The sequence below is a fragment of the Leopardus geoffroyi genome, chromosome A3, assembly GCF_018350155.1.
Source record: "Leopardus geoffroyi isolate Oge1 chromosome A3, O.geoffroyi_Oge1_pat1.0, whole genome shotgun sequence".
Taxonomy (NCBI): domain Eukaryota; kingdom Metazoa; phylum Chordata; class Mammalia; order Carnivora; family Felidae; genus Leopardus; species Leopardus geoffroyi.
This window is the reverse complement of record NC_059336.1, coordinates 87,003,528-87,023,602: the sequence shown is the minus strand read 5'-3', so window position 1 is coordinate 87,023,602 and position 20,075 is coordinate 87,003,528. Positions and strand designations below refer to the sequence as shown.

At 49.1% G+C, this 20,075-nt stretch overlaps 1 protein-coding gene across 1 annotated transcript; it reads left to right on the top strand.

Moving 5' to 3' along the window:
• Positions 1 to 17,727: 17,727 nt before the first annotated feature.
• ASPRV1 (aspartic peptidase retroviral like 1) lies at positions 17,728 to 19,337 on the top strand. The gene has a single exon (XM_045446355.1). The coding sequence runs from the start codon at positions 17,962 to 17,964 to the stop codon at positions 18,739 to 18,741; it is 780 nt and encodes a 259-aa protein (XP_045302311.1). The 5' UTR covers positions 17,728 to 17,961; the 3' UTR covers positions 18,742 to 19,337.
• The last annotated feature ends 738 nt before the right edge of the window (positions 19,338 to 20,075 follow it).

Here is a 20,075-nt window from a genome sequence, read left to right as displayed (position 1 = left end):
TAGGCCCCTTCCTGATAAGGGTCACCCCAGAATCCAGGAGGCTCATGGTGCTCAGGAAAGAGGTACTTCTATAGGCTGTGCTGTGTCTCACGGGCCCAGGTAGCCTGAGAGGCTCAGACTCTGCCCTCAGGCCATGCCTGAGGCTTTGTGCCCTGGACCCTACCTCCCCACCTCTGAGGCCCACTGCTTCTTGAAGGTGCAGGGCACTGGTCTGGATTCTCTTCCTATTCCTCAGGGTCCCACTTCCCTCTCTACTTTCATTTTCTCCCTCCCAGGGTGGCCTTCAAGACACTCCTCTGAGTCTGCAAGAAACTCAGGCTCAGGGGCGCCTGGGTGGCGCAGTCGGTTAAGTGTCCGACTTCAGCCAGGTCACGATCTCACGGTCCGTGAGTTCGAGCCCCGCGTCAGGCTCTGGGTTGATGGCTCAGAGCCTGGAGCCTGTTTCCGATTCTGTGTCTCCCTCTCTCTCTGACCCTCCCCTGTTCATGCTCTGTCTCTCTCTGTCCCCAAAATAAAAATAAACATTGAAAAAAAAAAATTAAAAAAAAAAAAGAAACTCAGGCTCAGGAAAATAGATGCAAAGGAGAAAAGGGCCCAGGGTGACTTCTGTCTAGTTCTGAAACTCAAAAGAGGACAGATCTAAGATTTTCTTGCAATGAGAAGGAAAAGAAAAAAATGCAGTCATCTAAACACAAATTAATGTCTGAGAAAATAATCTGGCCACACTGGCAAGAAATTGGAAGATATGTCCTCTTGTCCAAATACTGTCACAAACCTGTGTTGGGTCCTCAGGCATGCCATACATTGTCTCTGAGGCTATTTCCTCAGCTGTGCAGTGAGGGGATGGGTTCCATAAGCTCTAAAGCAGCCCTGGACACTCACCATCCCAGAGTCTTCCTGGGAGGGGGCAAGGTTTTCTTTTATTTTGACATTCTTGACCTTTCCCAGTCCCTATCGTGTGACCTGACCAGGACCCCTTTAGCAGCATTGCTGATGGATTTTCCCTGAGGCCTGTTGTTGGTCTAATCTATGCGGGTTTCTCTTGTAGCTCTGTGTAATCATCACAGTAAATATGAGCTAGCTCTGGGCTTGGCCTGAGTGCTCATTCAGTCCAAATAACTTTCATTTCATGAAAGAGGAAACAGAGGTCAAGTAGCTTTCCCACAGCCACATGGTAGGTGAGGGGCAGAGCTGTCCTTCTGAAGCCGAGCTTTCTAGCCCACTGGCTTATGTCCCCTCAGGGATGCAGAGAGGACCAGAAGGCAAATGTTCTGGGAACACTGTGTGACCATCCTCAGAACTAACCTAGGAAAACCCACCCTGAAACAAACAACTCCCAGGTGCTTGTGTCTCCCTGGATGCTGAAGAGATGGAGAGAGTGTTGGGAGGAACACAAGGACTCTCTCCCTAGGATTCTCTGGAGATGAGAGCAAGCATTCTGAGGAAGTATTCTGAGTTTGGGGTCGCTACCTGGACTAAGGCCCAGGACTCTGGCTGCATGCCAACCCTGCAAAGGGCTGTCTTCCTTTCTCCAGTGGCTGGGACAGGCACTAGTTGTGTTCATGCAAAAGTGGTCTGAGAGTACCCTAGCCTGGGCTGGGGTGGGGCTGATGATGTTTGGGTTTACATCCACTCCCTGGGCAGACACATGACACTGTCATCGCCACTCAACGGCAGGGACCCACATTTAGGGCTCATTACCTAGAGACAGGTCCAAGAGGGCCTGGAGTGGTGCAGCTCAGACTGACACAAGTAAGCCTCTGCCTTAGTGGTTCTGTAAAGTTAATCCCTTCACTGTCCCCACAGAGTTACTCCTACTTCTCTTTTTCATGCCATGGGCTAAAAATTGGCTATGGAAAAGGAGAAAATCCCAAGACATTGTGACCTTCCAAAGATGCCTTCTGTGCAACTTCCCTGATGAACTTGTTGGGAAATGGTATCTTAATTCATATTGGGGTTATATTGATGCAAAAATCGTGTTGGACCATTTCTCCTCATTTGTACTTGTTAATCGCTTCCTGGGTGGCGCTGGGCCAGGAACTGTGAATATAGTTGAAATCCAAGACAGAAGATTTAAAGGACATCCGTAATTTTATAGATGGAAATAGGACAACCCAGAGATGCTAAGGAGCTCATTTAAGGTCACACAGCTACTTGGGGCAGTTGTGGGTTTGGAACTTGAGGTTCCTGCCTTTCAGCCCTGTGCTCTTTCGACAGCGTCTTACACAACTTACAGTATGGTTGGTTGCAGGAGCAGGAACAATGGCTTTGGAACAATTATAGAACTCTAAGGGGAACAGAGATCCCCTTGCTGGTGATTTCCCACCCACTGGCTTGCTGCCAGTGTCTTTATGTTTTTTACTTATATATGTTTGTCTGGGGGTGTAATTTTCTTTTGAGAGACTGGGAAATCCCATAACTTAAAAAAATGATTTGTTGAAATTGAATTCCCAGATTTTTGCCCAGTTTGTGCTTTTTCAGAGAGAGAGAGAGAGAGAGAGAGAGAGACAGTGTGTGTGTGTGTGTGTGTGTGTGTGTGTGTGTGTGTGTGTGTGTGTGTTTTATGGGAGGTATTCTAGACTTCCTGTCCTCAGACAGTTTCACATAGGTTGATCTGGGTTAGGGCTCTCCATGTATGCTTTGCACAGGGCACAGTGACAACGAGGAAAGTGGGAATGAAGTATGGGGAAGAGGTAACTTGTGCCCATGTGGGAAGGAGATGTCATGCCATCTTACTGACTGTGACATTCTGAACCTGGAGGGAGAAGGGGGTCTGCATCACTGCCCCTTTCTTAACCCAGAACTATACAGGCTTTGATGGCTTCCTGACTCAGTGTCAATATCAGTCATTCATTCACTCAAATAATTCTGGAGAACATTCGATACATAATGGTCTAAAATCACCTCTGGGCAAAGGCCCTGTATCAGGTTCCAGAAAGGATGTGTTCTATATCCAGGGATAGGTCTTGTTTGGTCTCTGCTCTATGGGAGAGAATCAGTCTCCTTCAGGTCCCATGGCCTGCATGAGGGCTCCCAACTCCACCTCATTGGCTCTGGGGTTGAGTCCTGGCTGGTTCCGCCTTCTGGGGTTGGGATGAGGGTGAAGACTGCTCATCTACACTGCTACATCACCAAGATCAGATTGGAGAGAGGGAGGTACTGTGGGGCTGAGTCTGGCTTTTAAGGACAGCCGCTACTGTAGCTCCTCTGAGAAGCTAGTGGGTGGAGAAGCAGGGGTGGGAGGATCATGGGTTTCCATCCCTCCCTGACTTACACCTGACTTTTTGTCAGAGAAGATGAAAACCAGGCCCACTACCCAAAAGTGAACACAGATTTGGATCTATGAGAGATCAGAATAGAGTCTCAAAACAGAAATTTGGGGAACTTGGTGCAGGAATGGGGCAGGCCTGAGGTGGCCAGTCCTGGGTCAGAGCCTCCCTGGGCCGCAGAGTGGGGAGAAACAGGGCTGGGTGGGACAGAACCTCGGTTGGGTCACATTTCTAACTCCTGTTATTTTGGAGCTATGAGTCGGACAGGTTTTATCTGGCCTGTTTTGACCCTCCATGAGGCAACAGCTGGGGACCAGAGGAGAGATGGAGAGCAGCAAGCATGCTGTTCTTCTTTTGGTCCATTTAGCAACTTCCTCTACTTTCTGAGCAAAAACAGGTGTAACCCTTTGTGTCCTGAGGTGTGCAGTCTCCAACATATATGCCTGTGGTCCTAAGGACATCTGGAAATTCTAATCGAAAACAAGTTCGCTGACCATGGGGAAAAGGTTAGGGGTACATTATATATGCAGCCTTGGCCGGGCTCTTACATTCATCTGACTGTTCATTCAGCAAATAATTTTTGGGCATTTGCTTTGTGTGATGCACAGTGAAGGACAAGGCCCAAATTTTATTTATGAAGACATGGGCCACAGGGAGAAAACCATGACTTGGCTTCTGTCTCTAAGTGAGTGAAACTGGTAGTAAAGTCTCTTGGCAAATTCAAATGTATCTGCTGCAAACAGATCCTTTTCCTCAAGTAATTCTGGGTGCTTTCCAAACTTACCAATTTCCTAAAGAATGGGGGAGGAGGCTGGGAAGCTCTTCAGGGAGAGGAACAGCATGGTCAAAGGCCCTCTGTTAAAGGGAGCAAGGCCCCTTTAAAAACCTAAAGGAAGGGGCTACTGGGTGGTTCAGTCAGTTAAGTGTCAGACTCTTGATCTAGGCTCAGGTCAAGATCTCACAGTTTGTGAGATTGAGCTACACTTCAGGGCTGTGCTCTGACAACATGGAGCCTGCTTGGAATCTCTCTCTCTCTCTATCTGCCCCTTCCCCGCTCATGCATGTGCACTTTCTCTCTCTCTCTCTCACTCTCTCTCTCTCTCTCTCTCTCTCTCACACACACACACACACACACACACACACACACACACACACACACAAAATAAATAAACATTAGAAAAAAACGGAGGGAAGGTAGTGTGACAAGAAAGGAAAGGCAAGTTTGCAGGTTGGGCTCTTGATGGGTAAGTGGGATCTCTTTGTGTGCCTCACTCATGATCCCACTTCACCATCCCCCCTGTTCACCTAGAACACCCCTTTCCTTCCTCACATCTCAGTCCAGTCATCTTGGCTTCCAAGGAAAACTGCCACCACAGCTGCTCTGAGAACCCAGTGGCCAATTCTATCACCCAGCGTCTTGATTCGTACCCTGTATCTCTCCCTTATATTTCTCAAATCGATCCTTCTGAAAGGCCTGTAATTCTAGACTGGGAAGACTTCCATTGCTCCCCATTGCCTTTATCACTGTCAGAATCACTATTTATCAAGCTTTCTCCATGTGCCAGTTAAAACTCTTCTAGATCTGGTCTTGCCTTCCTTCATGGTCTTCTCTTGACCCTTGAAGGCTAGCCAAACTGAATCACATATAGTGGCCTGTGTTCTCATGCCTCAGGGCCTTTGCACCATCTTCCTGGAGCACTCTCTCACATTCCTCCCCTAGCTAACTCCTGCCTACAAAGCTCAGATCAAGGGCTACAGCTCCCAGGAGCCTTTGTAAAGGTGTCCCCCTTCTGCTCTTCCCCAGAACCCTCCACAGAGCTCTATCAGGGGCTGATTGCCTTAGTTGTATTTCTCCTATTAGAGTTTTCCAAGAGCCTGGCTCATTTCTGCATCCTTAGTACCTAGCGTAGAATCTGGCGCATAGTTAGTGATAAATAAAAATTAGTAATGAAGGAATGCATTAGTGAACAAATGAATGAATTCTGCTTGGAGTAGGGGGTGCTCACTAGGGAGATAATATTTGAGGTGAGTCCAAAAGAATGACTTAAGAATTTGTGAAGCAGGAATTTTAATTTCAGGGACAGGGAATGGTATGTGCCAGGCATGGAGGTTTGGGAGAGTGGTATGCATTAAGGGAACTGCAGCTAGTTCTGCAGCTAGGGCAGAAGTTGAGTATGCAGGATATGCCAGAGGTGGATCTGGAGAGATGGGACAAGGGGCAATGACTGTTGGGCTCTCGGAAGCCTGACTTTGCTGAGTACAGAACAGAGCAGGACATAGTGAGTGCTTTTGATGCCATGAGGAAGATGGACAGGAGTGGGCAGTGCCACGCTGTGGGGGACTGGGAAGAAGGTGATGGGGGTGTGAGCAGAGCAGCAGGCTAAGGGACAAAGATCAGGGGCAGACTCCAGTGGGGCTTAGATGGCCATGACCTGCAGTCAGAGGAGGTTTGAGGGTTGTGGGATGGTGATTCCATGGTTTCTGGCTTGAGTTCCTGTGTGGGTGGTGAAGCCCCTCACCAAAATGGCAGCCTGGAGAGGAGCGGATTTGAGAGCAGGAGAATGAGTTCAGTTTTGCTTATAAGACATGAAAAATGTGACTCTTAAAAACTGAGAACAAACTGAGGGTTGATGGGGGGTGGGAGGGAGGGGAGGATGGGTGATGGGTATTGAGGAGGGCACCTTGTGGGATGAGCACTGGGTGTTGTATGGAAACCAATTTGACAATAAATTTCATATATTGAAAAAAAAAAAAGACATGAAAAATGTACATTGGAAGGGACCATCAGATTTGGAGAGCTTTGTGAGTTCAAGTCAGAGCTGGAGGGATGGGGTCAGATCCAAGTGTGCTCAGATGATCCTAAGAGCTGAAGTTAAATATTCAGGAATTTTGTGAGACAATTGTTAAATTTGGCTATTTTTAAAAAATTAAATTATATAAAATTACAATTAAGTAAATTATATTAAAAACAGAAACTCATCACTTCTAAGGATTTCAGAGTATTTTGTTTATGCTTTTAAGATGATTTACATCTGTTATATCTATGAATATACTATATGATGTTGTGTTACTGTGTTTTTCTTCCTAACTCTGCATTCAGAAGCATCACATTGGTAGTTTGAAATCAGTCATGGTAGGAATATTTGCACCATGGAAATTGATAAACACCAAACATCAGGGCTTGATTTATTATTTTGTTGACTGTCTAGACTTAAAATTATGGAGAAAATGTTAATATGCACATTGAACTTATATACATATTGTGCCTGTAGCTATTACATTGTGAATGGAACAGAGAAATTGAGCAGATGTTCTTCCAGTATTCAAAAAATATTACCTGATTCAGTAAAGAAGTTGCTTATACCATTGACAAAGGAGTGAAGTTGCAACATGTATCTTCATTGTTTCACTTTCATTGTTTCAACCAGTAAGTTGGCACAAGCAAAAATATCAACCAATATTCATGTTAGAACTATATTGATTTGTCAATTACAATTATAGGTTAGTTATGGACTTAGCAGGTTGGTAAAAATCAATGGAAGTATTCTGTAAGATTCAATTTACTATATGCGATTTACAGTATAGACTACTGTATATTTTACTACTACTTGTAAATTGCTAAACATATTTTATGTCAGTAAAATTTACAATAAACTCATATGTGCCTGCATTTTTTCCTCCAGAGGGCCTGTTGTTATATATTTACCAGCACACCACTGGGCAAATTGCCTTAGGCTGAGGAGAGACCAGAGACCAGATTGGACTCTTTGGAAAGATTCCCAGAAGAGGGAGGGACTCATCGATGGAAAGACGCTTCCATCAATGGAGAGAGGAGGGATGGGTAAGTGAGGCTTAGGTACAGGGACTAGGCTGGAGGGGTAGAGAGTTCTGAGAAAGGATGCAGGGGTGAGGAGAATCTGGGGTGGGAGGCAGCTGGGCTTCACTATTTCCTCTGCCAAGTAGGATGCAAGCTGTGTCCTGAGAGTGAGAGGCAGACAAGTGAGGAACGGAGGCGGGGTGAAGGTTTGGCCCAAGTGATCAGTGAGGGACACAGAGAAGGGACCTGGGAGGATGAGGCCGACTCAGGAAGCCAGGGGATGACCATAGTGGCAGAACTGTAACCATGTGGGTTACAAGGTGGGGGAGTGACCTAGATTTTGGCCATAGGCCAAGCCCTGCAGTGAGGATTGCTATTTTATCTCCCAGGACAATCCTGGAGGAAATCAACGCTGGGAGGGGTTAAGTCCTTTATCCAAGGCCCAGAGCCAGTTAGCGGCTGAGTCAGGATGCAAACTGAGGCAGCTAGGCTCTGTTGACAAGGCAGGAGCTTGCACAGTGGCACATCTCTCCTTGGCAAAGCCCCTTAGACTATGCAAATAGGAATCTCTTCAGGACAGAGATCGGCAGGGTAGGTGTGGCCAGCCACTTGGCAAGGGTTTCAGGGCATCAAAAGTACTGGCAAAGCCTCCTCAGCCTGTGGCCCGTCTGGTGTTTGCCAGCCAGCACATTCTTGCCACCACTCCACAGTGTCTACTGAAAGCTAATGATAATGAATTGGCTTGCATTTTGTAAGTTTCTTCGTTACTTTGTTTTCTAATAACTCATTCTTATTGTACTTTTAAAACATAAAGTACATGCAGACTGGGAACTTAGAAAATCAGTCCTTCCCCTTAGAACACTTGAGAAGCACTGTTCTAACCCATCCTTCTAATCACATTGCTCCTCTGCTAGAAACCCTGAGTGATCCCTGCTGGCTGTAGCAGAGGTTTCAGATGGTAGGTGGGGACTGGTTTGTGGAACTTAATTACATGTGTCATTACCAGCGTTAAAAAAAAAAGAAAAAGAAGTCAAGTGAAATAGAAGATATCAGATTATATTACATGTAGTAAATACATTTTTGTTTCATTTAGTTATATATTTCATATATTATAATGCATGTTTGTACTAGCGTATGATGGAAAATGTCTGTCTTTCTATGATCACGGTAAATAAAAATGTTTGAGTGCCACTGGTCTGCAGATAGAGATGACATTGCCAGGCCTGGTGTTCCAAGTGTAAGGGGGAGAGTGATTGCTGAGGAAGAGCAGGCAGTGCTTCCTGGGAAACGAGCAAAGGTGAGCTGGGTTTGGAGGACGTCCAGGTTATGGATGAGCAGCGGGAACAGTATTAGCAAAGTCAGAAAGACCATGACTTTCATGCCTAGATTGTGTGTCCAACTCCAAGAGGGCCTGGGTCATGCCACTGGGGACTTGCAGATAGCATAAGAGTTGTAGTACCTGTGATAGGAGCTTAGGGGACAGAGCCCATAAGTCTGCCAGGGAAATCAGGGAGACTTCCCAGAGGTGGCAGTGCCTTAGATGAGGAGAGTTGGGGTTTGCCAGAACAACAGGCATGTGGAAAAAGCCTGGTCAAGTGAGGATCTTATAAAGAGGCACAAGAAAGCCCATCATGTTTGGGGAACCATGAGCCACTTGGTATAGGTGGAGCATGAGTTAGGGAGGAGGACTTCATGTGCTGTGTTGTAAGTTGAGATTTTATTTTGGGATGAGGATCCATGGGGAAATTTTGAGCAGAAGGATGACATGAGTGTTCCTACCTCTCAGGACTCTGGCAGCCTGAGGAGAGTAGATTAATGGAGAGGAGACCTGCAGGACCATTACTGCAATAGTTGGGCCTGAAGGAAGGCAGTGGGGGTGCAGGGGGGAGACTCAGGAGGAGCCAGCAGAACTTGGCCACCCGTCTGTGATTGGATTGGGCACTGAGAGAAGGGAGCAGGCAAGGGTGACCCCCACTGTGGCTGACTCAGGAAACTGGCTGGGTGATGGTACCTTTTGCCCAGAAAAAGAACACAGGGGGCCGAGAGGGTCCGAGGGACAAGATAACATGTTCACTGTTGAAAGGGGCACCTGACTGGCTCAGTCAGTAGAGTGTGCGACTCTTGATCTCAGGGTCATGAGTTCAAGCCCCATGTTGGGTGTAGAGATTACTAAAAAAGAAAAGAAAAGAAAAGAAAAGAAAATGGCACCTATAGGTGGGCATGACAATGGACAGCTGGAATAGAGCAGAGAGATTAGGCCAGGGATACAGCCTGGGGAGAGTGCAGAGTGAGGAGAAAGCACTATCAAGGGGGCCTCAGGGAGAAAGGAGCTCATGAGAGACTGAGGGGAGTGGTCTTTGAGGCACAAGATCCAGAAATTTGGGTCCCAGGAGCCAATGGGGCAGAAAAGACTTAGGGGGAAAACCAATCATGCAAATGCTTCATAAAACCAAATTCCCTGAAGGAGCCATGGGATGTGGCCATTTGGGAGGCCAGTGATGCACCATCAAGGGTGCAGAGGTGGGTGGTGGGGCAGGAGCCAGAGGCTTTGGGAGAGAGTGGGGTAACACAGTGAGGCAGGGAGGAAGCAGGGCTGCACCTTTGTGCAAATCAGAAAGGGGTCCCCTGCCTCCAGGCAGATTAACCCCCTCATCCCAGCATGCTGGCCTTGCCAGAGGATGCGGGCTGGGCTTCAGCCCTGTGTGCCCCACCATCAACATGCCAATGCCCTGAGTGTAGGCCAGCCTTTCCAGAAATAGCAAAGAAGGAGAGAAGGAGTCATTGACCAAGGAGAGTGCTTGGTCATAGACCAAGACCACGTGAGGGGTTTATTTTTTTAAGATGTGAGACACGGGTGCACGTTGACTTGGATGAGAGAGGGGAACCCGTGACAAGACAGAGAGACCTGCAATAGGCTGGGTGGGCAGGTGGGCAGACAGGCAGGAAGGGGCATGCCTCTGGTGTGCTAGGGGCAAGGCTGGTGTTGTTGCCATGGGGAAAGGGAAGGGACTGAGGAGGAGCAGGGCTGTGTGCTGAGCCCACAGCCTGGGGCCCAGTGTGCAGGCCACTCCTGCTGGCAAGAGTCAGCTGAGAATCTCTGCAGCTGAGCAGGGATCCCGAGATACTCACAGCTGAGACTGCCAGTCCCGGGGGACCAGTGGTTCCGGTGCCCAGGACCGGGTGACATCTAGAATGCAGGCTCTGGGCCGAGAACTGGGCAGACCAGGCTGGAGAGGGTCTTGACACAGAGCTTTAGTTTACTTAATTTACCTTTTACTGTGGAAGATTTTCAAACACGCCCAAAAGTTGTGGGAAACGAACCCTCTTATCATTAGACTTCAGTGATTATAATGGTTGTCAGTATTATTGTATGACCCCCCCCCCCCGTAAGTACTTTTTTAAAAACTTGAAAAAAAATTGTTTAATAGATTTTTTAGAGAAGTTTTAGGTTCACAGCAAAATTGAGCAGAAGGTACAGAGAGGTTTCCCATATATCCCTGGTTGAAAACTTTATTTGGAAATAATTTTAAGCTTACAGAAATTGCAAGGACAAGTTTCTTTATTTTTAAATAATGTTTTTCTTATTAGAGAATATATTCTCAGAATGTATATAGAGGAAAATTAAGATCATTCATGACCCTACCACCCCAAAGTAAGTACTATCACTCTTCTGGTGTATTTCCTTCCGGTCTTTTTTTTCTGTGATTTTATGTACATATATTTTTAAAAGATAACTGTTTTGTTTTTTTTTTTACATTTATTTATTTTTGAGAGAGAGAGTGTGTGTGAATTGGTGAGGGGCAGAGGGAGAGGGAGACACAGAATCTGAAGCAGACTCCCTGCTCCGAGCTGTCAGCACAGAGCCCGATGTGGGGCTTGAACTCACAAGCCACGAGATCATAACCTCAGCTGAAGTCAGATGCCTAACTGACTGAGCCACCCAGGTGCCCCTTATGTACATATTTTTAATTGGACTTCTTTTACCCAGAAAATAACCCCATTCCTCAAAACCTTCCTGATTGGTGTGTCCATATGAACTGGCTCAGTCCCAGGACCCTCACCCCCGAAGCCCTCCATAGAGACTGCAGAGAGCAACAACTGATCCAAGTTTGTGGTTTGTGGGTGCCCTCATTCCTTGGTTTCAGTGCTAATTCAGGTTTCCTCTTAACATTCCTCTTGTTTTTGTTTTTCTTGGGTAATATTGGTTGATTTCTGTGGGATGAGTTGTCCAGTGCTCCTTGAACCACCATCTTGCCTGCCTCCCACACTCATCTCTGGATTTGGGACATCTGTGTCTGAGCCTCTCTCCCCAACTCACTTGAGCACTCTCTGAGGGTAGGGCTCCGCTGATTCATCTCAACGTAAGGCACAGCTGGCCTCAAGAAATATGTATGGAACTGAATCAGCCCATTTATTTGGTATTGCCAAGTCCCATCTATGCTGCAGACTCTTGCCTTATATTAATTTACACCCACCAGCACGGTGTCTAGAATACAATAGGTGCCCAATAAATGTATGTTACTGCCGCTACCAATAACCTAGGGATTTCTATACATGTTAGGGCTCTGCCGTTTTTTCCTCCTTCCCTTTCCTGCCTCCCCCTACTTCCTACTTCTTCCAGATGGTAAAGAAAAGATACCATTTCAACATGCCCCCTGTTTGTCCCCCTGTCTTCTGTAAGTTGGGAGCAGATCTAAGTTGGCAGTGGACTCACGAGAAGCAGTTCCTTGCTCTGAGGCTTTGCATTGTTCACAATACCAATTATCATTAGCAGTAATTAAAACTATTTCAGGATCAGTTCAAAGCTGTCTTTGAGGTATTTTAAGTTGGACCAAAGTCCTCTATGTATCTAGCTCTAAACCAAGTTTCCTGGTGTCATTAGAAGCCCACTTGTATTTGGAGAATACCCAATCTGTATATTTTGATTGCCTGAACATTTCATAAATTTCAGGGGCGATTGTCACAAGTGGGCCAATGCCCCCAGAGCTGTTTAGACTGTCTTACATGTCCTACTGTCCCGCTCAATTAAGTGAAGGGGACCATGGAGATGGGAGAAGAGGTAGGGGTCTGCAGAGGGTCTTTCCTTAGAGCCAGGCCCTCTGGCCAGGTGGAACCCCTAGGCCCAGAGTGAGGGTGGCAGAAATCAGAACAGGAAGAGATGAGGGCTTGGTTTAGGGTGGGGACGTCAGGACTTGGGAAGAAGGTGGGAACCCAACTGGGAGGGCCAGGCTGTGAGGAGGGGAGCAGGGAGGCCTTGAGAACATCTTAAGTGATACTCATATTTGATTGAAAGATAAAAACAGGGAAAGAACCGCTTTTGGCACGTTGGACTTCTAGGGAGTTAGCCAGCAATTTGTTCTAACTCTCGGTTGGCCTGGCCCCAGCCCTGGGCCTGGAGGACTGGCAGTAGCATTGGGGCCTGAGATGGCTGTTCCCTAAACACCTCCACAACTCTTTGGGACCCTCCACGATTGGCACCAGACATCTTGCTGCCTGTTGACAGAGTGGGTTCAACTGGTGGGCTAAGCTGGGTGACTTCCTCTTAGAGGGCTTCTGAACTGATTGGCAAAGGAGGGTGGAGGGCAATTCAAATGGGAAAAAAAGAAGTTCTGGAACAGTGGAGAACTGGGGAAGGGCCCTACAGGCAGAAGTACCGTTTAGTCAGGGCAGCGGGACCAAGAAGGGGGACCAGTCAAGGAAAAACTATCTTTCCTAAGTACCTTTGGCCATGACTGGTGTGAGTGCTGGGTAGTTTCTGCTCTGAACAGTGGTGTTTGTAGTCTGAGGGTTTGTGGTTTGGAAATAGGAACCTGCTGGTGTCTTGGGTTTCCCCATATGCCCTGCTTTGGTCAGAGCCCACCAGACCCTCTTGGTCTCTGATCTGAATCCCTAGTTAGATTTTTGTGCAGAATTCACATCTTTGCCCTTCTTTTCAGCTTGAAGACCTGATGCCATGCCCCACTGAAGCAGAATGCCAGCAGCAGCTGTGGCCCCTGCTCCTAGGAGCTGTGCCACCCACCCTACACATGCACACACCCACACCAACCCCAGGGCCCAGGCCTCAGCCTAGGCTGGGGGGGGTTGTGCAGGAGTGGGGCAGGCAGTCGGGGCCCAGCTCATGGTGGTGAGTACCCAGCGAGAGGAAGAAGGGAGGACATCATGTCCTTGGCCTCACACAGTCAGGGGGAGGCAGAGGGCAGGATGACCCACTTTCAGAGTGGCGTGGCTGTGACTGGGACTGCTTCACATGGTCAGTCTGCATATACATGTCAGTCTTAAACTCTTCAAAAGGGGCTGTTAAACATCTGTATCCTGTTTTCATTAGCTTGTAAGCCATGGTGATGAGGACCTGTCTAGTTCTCTGAGCTAACAAGTGTGCCCAGAGGCTAATAAACAGCAGATGCCTCTAATAAATATGATTTTAATACTCAGTGTAAATGTGTGTGCAAATACATCTGTGAAATGAAAGGTGGGAGCTGAATTCTATATGCAAGTTGCACAATTTCTTAGCTGTTTTGAAATAAGAACTGTAGTGTGACTGTGTATGGATGGTATAGGTTTTGGACTACAGAATGTGTGTACAGGGTGAAGGGAGTGTTTTTTTGTGGATAGCCTGTATACGTGTGGTGTGAGGTAAGGGGTATGTGTGTGTATGTGTATGTTTGTGTTGTGTGTGAGTGTGTGTGTATGTAAAAGAAGTCTCCGTCAGATCAGTTGGAGAAAAAACCAGCTACATAGTTTACAAGATCTGGTGCAGAATGAAAGCATAGGGCCCCTTGTTCAAAATTACTGGGAATTTCAAGACAGCTGCAGCAGCACGTCAAACCGAGCTTGGCCTTTCTGAGCGCGCAGCCCCATGTGACTTTATAGGTTGAACGCCCACGATCCCTGGCTGGAGAGTGTGCACCTCCTTTCTCCCCTCAGCCTTCCTTTACTACCTTGGTAAGTCCTTGAATCCCTTTGCTCTTTCCCCATCTAGTTCCTGGGGTGATTTGGGGAGTGTATGGTGCTAGCCAGAGGCAGCCCAGAGAGGAGCTATAGCAGGTGGCCTGCGCATCTCCTGATCCTCCTTACATTTCAGTCTGGACCTCATCACGGGTACCATCAGGTGTCTCTCTGCTTCTCGCTAAAAATAGTCTCCTGGGGATGTGCACGCCCCCTCCAAGACCCCCCACTGCCCACCAACGGGTTCAGTTCCTGGGAGCCCTGATGGGCCCTCTACTGATCTTGTGCCACATAGCACAACTACCTGTGGGGAAGAGATGGCAAAGGGGATCAGCTGCTGCTGGAGCAGCACTGGGGCAGCAGAGCTCACAGCCCCGAATTCTCAGTGAGGGGGTGTGGAGGGTGGGGACTCCTTAAGTCCTTCCTGTTTATTGCCCTGATTTACCTCCTCTCCAGTTAAGTATGGTGTGCCTGCTTCAGAGCACACTCAGGAGATGCTAATGGATAATAAAGAGGGTGTTCCCGCCCCAATACCTATACTTGTCAATAATTAGCGATGATTTCCTAGGTTCTGGGAGGAGGCAATGGCACCAGGCCTGCCCCAGCTGGTTTAACTCATCATTGTAGCATTAGCATAGCAATTCCAAGGTCCCTGAGTGGGGTATTCCACTCATACCTGGGGGTATTCCAGGTATGGTTTCTCCCAAGGGTTAAGGGAATTTGAGAAGTTACTTCACCATGTTCCTGATCCTAGCCAGAGACCGGTCCCTAAACTCAAGCCCTTCCAGCTCCCCTAGTAACCATGAGACTCCTGTGGTCTTCTCTCCTGGGGATTCCAGATGGGACTGTGTGAACAGAATGCCTGGAGGGCCTCCCTGAGGAAGGCCAATGGCCTTAAGCCAAAGGACCCAGGAGTGTAAAGGTTGTTTGGGCAAGTGTACAGGGCAAGGTAGGCAAGAAAGGGGATTCCCGCCCAAGAGATTGAGCAGGAGTAGAGATTTCGATAAAGTTGTTAATCACTGGCCGTGGGGTTTGACCTGCCCCAGAGAGAGGGAGTGACAAAGGCCCCCATGCAGGGGTGTGATGACCAGCTGGCTTTCCAGGAAAAAAAAAAAAAAAAGTCCTTGTTAAGAATCTTCCAATGTCTGTGGTGTAAATACTCCCACCAAGTCCAATTTCAAGCTGCCACTGGTTTAACAACTGACTTACAGAATTCTTGAATATTTAACAGCCAGCTCTCACTCACTTCCCATTAGCTCACTGTCCCCACCAGAGGCCGTCAACAACACAAGCCCCCAGGACCCATCCGCATGCCTCTCTGAGCCCAGACTCCCACTTCCCTGGCTGTATTGCAAAATGTTATGTACGCACTGGACAGTGCATGAGCCCAGGCTTGAGACAGGCCATTTAGCCCTTCATGCTCCTTGTGCTTCAGTCCTGGGGGAAGGCTGGCTGGTCAGCCTTGCGGCTTACCATGATGCTGCTGAGGTGATGGATGGGAAATGACTTTGCCAAAGTGAACAGCAAACCTAGTCAAGTGAAGTGCCACAGCCCAAGGCCCAGGGACTACCTATTTCTAATCTGGAGCAGTGGGGAAGTCTGACTCCATGCCAACCACAATGGTTTGACAAGCCCTAGTTTGGAGCATCTAGCAGTTTGCCATCTGACAAGCCACCCTGCCTCTCCCCTCCCTCAGTCACATGCAGCTGCCTCACACACTCCCACTTCCAGGAGACCAGGTGTGCAGGGTGATGAACACCAGGTAGCCAGGAAGCCACTAGGTCAGTTCCCTGAACCACAGAACAACACAACACCCATCCCAGGGGTTGGGAATCTATCCACAAAAGTCCACTTGTAGAAGGGGCTTCCTGGTATTGTGGCCAGGCCATTTCTCTGGGTGCAGGTTTTTCATTGTGCAATCTTCTCAGAGACCCACCTGTACTTGACTCCTTCCCAGTGACTCCATCTCTCCCTCCTCTGGGCTTCTGGAATGGTACAAGGGCCCCACCTTACTTAGCCAGGCAGCTGTGATGAGAGGTGTTGACCCAGCTGCCTCTCTGCTAGCTCACTGTGTCAGGTGGAAGGGGCTGAGAGAGCAGCAGGGCCATATCTTTCTGTATGGCCAGGGACCCTGGGACTGTCCAGAGGCAGGACTGGGGCCAGGGTCCTCTGGGAGTCAGCCAGACACTGGGTGATGAATGGTACAGGGAGCCGATGAGAAACAGGCTCTGGGCCAGGAAAAACAGCCCAGAGCTACAGGTGTTCTGCTGTTCCTGCTCCTTTCCTGTCTTAATCCCTCCTGTTTGGTGACAGCACTCAGCCAGGCCTGGAGACCAGCAGGGAACACCTGCTGACCTGAGAGTAAATTTCTATGGGGGATGGAGATGGTCACATGTGTCTGGTTTCTGTGAACGTCACACTCCACGTCATTGCAGGAGACAGAGTTACGAATGACCCAGTACACCGCACGGCAACACATGCTTGGCCGGGAGTGGGCACACATGTGAGAGGCAGAGTAGAAGACTCCATGGAGGGGTCATTTGACCCCTTAACCATTTGAGTGGGGTCATGAAAGTGGGTCCCCCCCCCCCACTTCCATAGCCCCAGTCTCTCTGCACAGACTGGCCCCAACCCTAGGACTCACAGATCTGCCTTCTGGGAATCCCTGGGGTGGCCCAAGGCAGCCTGCCCTCCTCAGCAAGAGATCACACAGCCAACTTCCTCCATCCAAAGCCTTCCAGAACCTCACCACTGGCTTTGCCAACATGGTGGACATTTCCCCTTCTCAGAACATAAGGGAGTGAGATTCTCTGGCTGCTCTTTCCATGAATGAGCAGGTGAGGGGGGAGAAGGAGGGCTGTAGCACTTGGGGAAGGGGCTCTCTTAGAAAGTTCCTGGAAGGTGAGAGGGAACAGAAGGGGAGGAGACAATACTAGTGGCATAGAGGATGGGGTCTGCCCAGAGCTGGAGCCCATCTGGATCCCGGTGTACCCTCCCAGAAGTTCAGGGTTGGCACCAACCCACTTTAGGGCCTTAACAAGGTTGCTCCGGCTGAGGTCTGGTCCCCCACAAAGTGCTGACTCTGGATCGGATGTGATGAATGAGGGAAAATGACTGTAGCAGTTGAGTTCATGGCAAATGCTTGTGTGTGTGTCCCTCTCATTTAAAAAACAATCTCTGTGCATTGTTGATTCTGGGACTGTCCTCTCTCTGCCTCTCTGGAGAATTTTATGGGATTCCAAGCTTGGTTTAGAATGTAGGAAAAACACCTACCCACCCCGTGCTGTGCACAAAGTAGGAGCCTAGTGAATGCATGTGCCTTTTCTTTAGCCAATCAAAGTGGTCACTTGGGGTTGAGGGAAAAGGGGCTTCCCCAGCCTAGAAGCTGATGGGCCTTTGGTCCCTGCCTCCCCTCCTTCTTCCCTCTCCAGCTGAGGACAGATACCTGGATGTCATAACATACTCCGTGTCCTCATCTGTATATTCTGGGACACAGGCTGGGGAGGGTACCTGAGTAGGTCCCCTCTGACTGAGGATGGACTTTCTTGCACCGTGGGCTGCCCTGTACCAGTCCCAGGATGGATGCAGAAGGGTGAGGCACTGATCCTGCTCGTCGGGCAGGATGCTGGCAGGAGGGCGGGGATGAGCAAGGGCGGGGCTTCCAGAACAAAGGAGAATGGGGAGCCCTGGGGGCCCAGGCTAGGCATCAAAAAGGCTCTGCAGAGTGAGCAGGCTATCGCAGCTGCCTGCCTCTGTGTCCAGCAGTCAGTCAGCCAGCTTGCGCCGGTCCCTTCTGCCTGCCCCAGACGGGCACCAAACAACACTCTGCTTAGAGAGGCCTTGTTCTCCAGCGTGATTGCGCCGACACTGCTCTGTGGTTTTCTCTACTTGGTGTGGGTTGCTGCTGCAGTTCCAGAGGAGGGCAGAGGGATGGCTGAGAGTGGAGCCAGGAGCCGGGAGGGCCGTCGGGAGCATGCCTTCATCCCGGAGCCCTTTGATGGAGCCAACGTAGCCCCACACCTCTGGCTGCACCGCTTCGAGGCCATCAATGACCTCAACCATTGGGACCATGTCACCAAACTAAGGTTCCTGAAAGAGTCCCTCAGGGGAGATGCCCTGGAGGTCTACAGTGGACTCAGCCCCAAGGACCAGGAAGACTATGGGGCTGTGAAAGAGACCCTCCTGAAGGCCTTCGGGGGGCCCGAGGCCACCCACAGCCACCTGCCCAAGGAGATCGTCTTTGCCAACAGCATGGGTAAGGGCTACTACCTCAAGGGGAAAATTGGCAAAGTGCCCGTGAGGTTCCTGGTGGACTCGGGGGCCCAGGTCTCTGTGGTCCACCCCAACTTGTGGGAGGAGGTCACAGATGGTGACTTGGACACTCTGCGGCCCTTTGAGAATGTGGTAAAAGTGGCCAATGGGGCTGAAATGAAGATCCTGGGCATTTGGGATACAGTGGTGTCCCTGGGCAAGCTGAAGCTGAAGGCAGAGTTCCTAGTGGCCAATGCAAGTGCTGAAGAAGCCATCATTGGTACCGATGTGCTCCAGGACCACAATGCCGTCCTGGACTTCGAGCATCGCACGTGCACCCTGAAGGGGAAGAAGTTCCGGCTCCTCCCTGTTGGAGGGTCCCTGGAAGATGAGTTCGACCTGGAGCTCATAGAGGAGGAGCCCTCCTCAGGGGAGGGGGGACAGCAGCTCTCCTACTGAGAAGCCCCCTTTTCTTTACCCCCCAAACATTGGTTGGAAGACCCACCACAATGGAGGGGAAGGGCAGATATCCTCACTGGGGTCACTGGGTTTTGCCAGCCCTCTGGGTTTTGCCTCCTCCTCTTTCTGCAGGGGCCTTAAACTGCCGCTGGTGGGGGAGGCTTCTATCTGAAAAGGCACAGGTGAGGGAGAACAGGCTGGCCATCTCAGTGGGAGGGAGAGTCCTCGTGGTGGTCAAGCGGTTATTGCTGCCAAAGATTTAAGGCTGGAAGAAGGTTCCAAGAAGGCTAGAAGTGATTGTCTTGGAGAGAGAACTGGGGCACCCCGTCAGATCGATCCCCTGAGTTATGGCTCAGTCACCTTGAGGTGCATGCAGTTTATTTCAGCTAGGCTGGGTCCTGGCTGCAAGATCCTCACAGGCAAGACCCAGTGCTTGCGGATGAGGGTCACAGCTGCTCTGGGATTCTTTCCTGTTGGGTCTTCCCACCTACCTGTATGATGTAGTTTCCTTCTGTCATTGCTTTGAAACCCATCGAGCCTTATGCCAATAATTCATTACTTCAAAAACCAATAAAAATTGACTCATGGAAAAACCACATAATGTGTTGACTGGGGATGAATGGAATGGATGTGAGAGGCTGGGTACAACAGGGAGAAAATGTCAAAGAGAAGGAAGATCTAGTCAGTGAGTGACTAGCCTGGAGATGTAAGAGAATATATACACAGTGACTGTATATATGTTTTGGATTTTCTAAGATAGCCTCAGTTTCAAATATTTTTACTTATTTCTTTCATAATTCCTCTAATTATTTCAAACTCCAATATGTTTGCATCCAAATTGCCTCTTATCCCCAAGAGTGACCCTAAAGTTATTTGTGAGGTGCTGATTGGAGATAGGAAGATTATGGTTATTGTAAACAAGTGGGCAACTACCTGCCTGGCAAATAGTTCTTACAGCCACCGGGGAAACAGAGGCGGCCTTGGAGGCAGAAAGGTGAGGGGACAAGTGTTGACCTGCACGGGGCAGCCCAAGGGAGTCTGGAGGACAGAGGAGCAGGTAGCAGTGGGCACTCTGGCATCAGGAGGACAGCTCCTTCCTGGAGGGACTTGGGGCCCGAAACGAGAGAGATGGGATGAAGTGGGGAGGACATTCCTAGATCTGGGAATGGGGTGTTCATCTCTTTTAGGGCTCTACCTCATATCTGCTCCCAGGTTTCTGCCTCTCTCTTTGGAACTCAGTAGGGTTGGAAATTTGGAAACACCCAGGCGAAAAGATCTGCAGGGAGACCAAGGGTGCAAAGCGTCAAGAGCTGTTGAAGATGAAGGCCGTCTTC

Excerpts from the sequence above, each read along its gene's own strand:
- ASPRV1 (XM_045446355.1), top strand. The coding sequence starts at position 17,962 with ATGGCTGAGAGTGGAGCCAGGAGCCGGGAGGGCCGTCGGGAGCATGCC.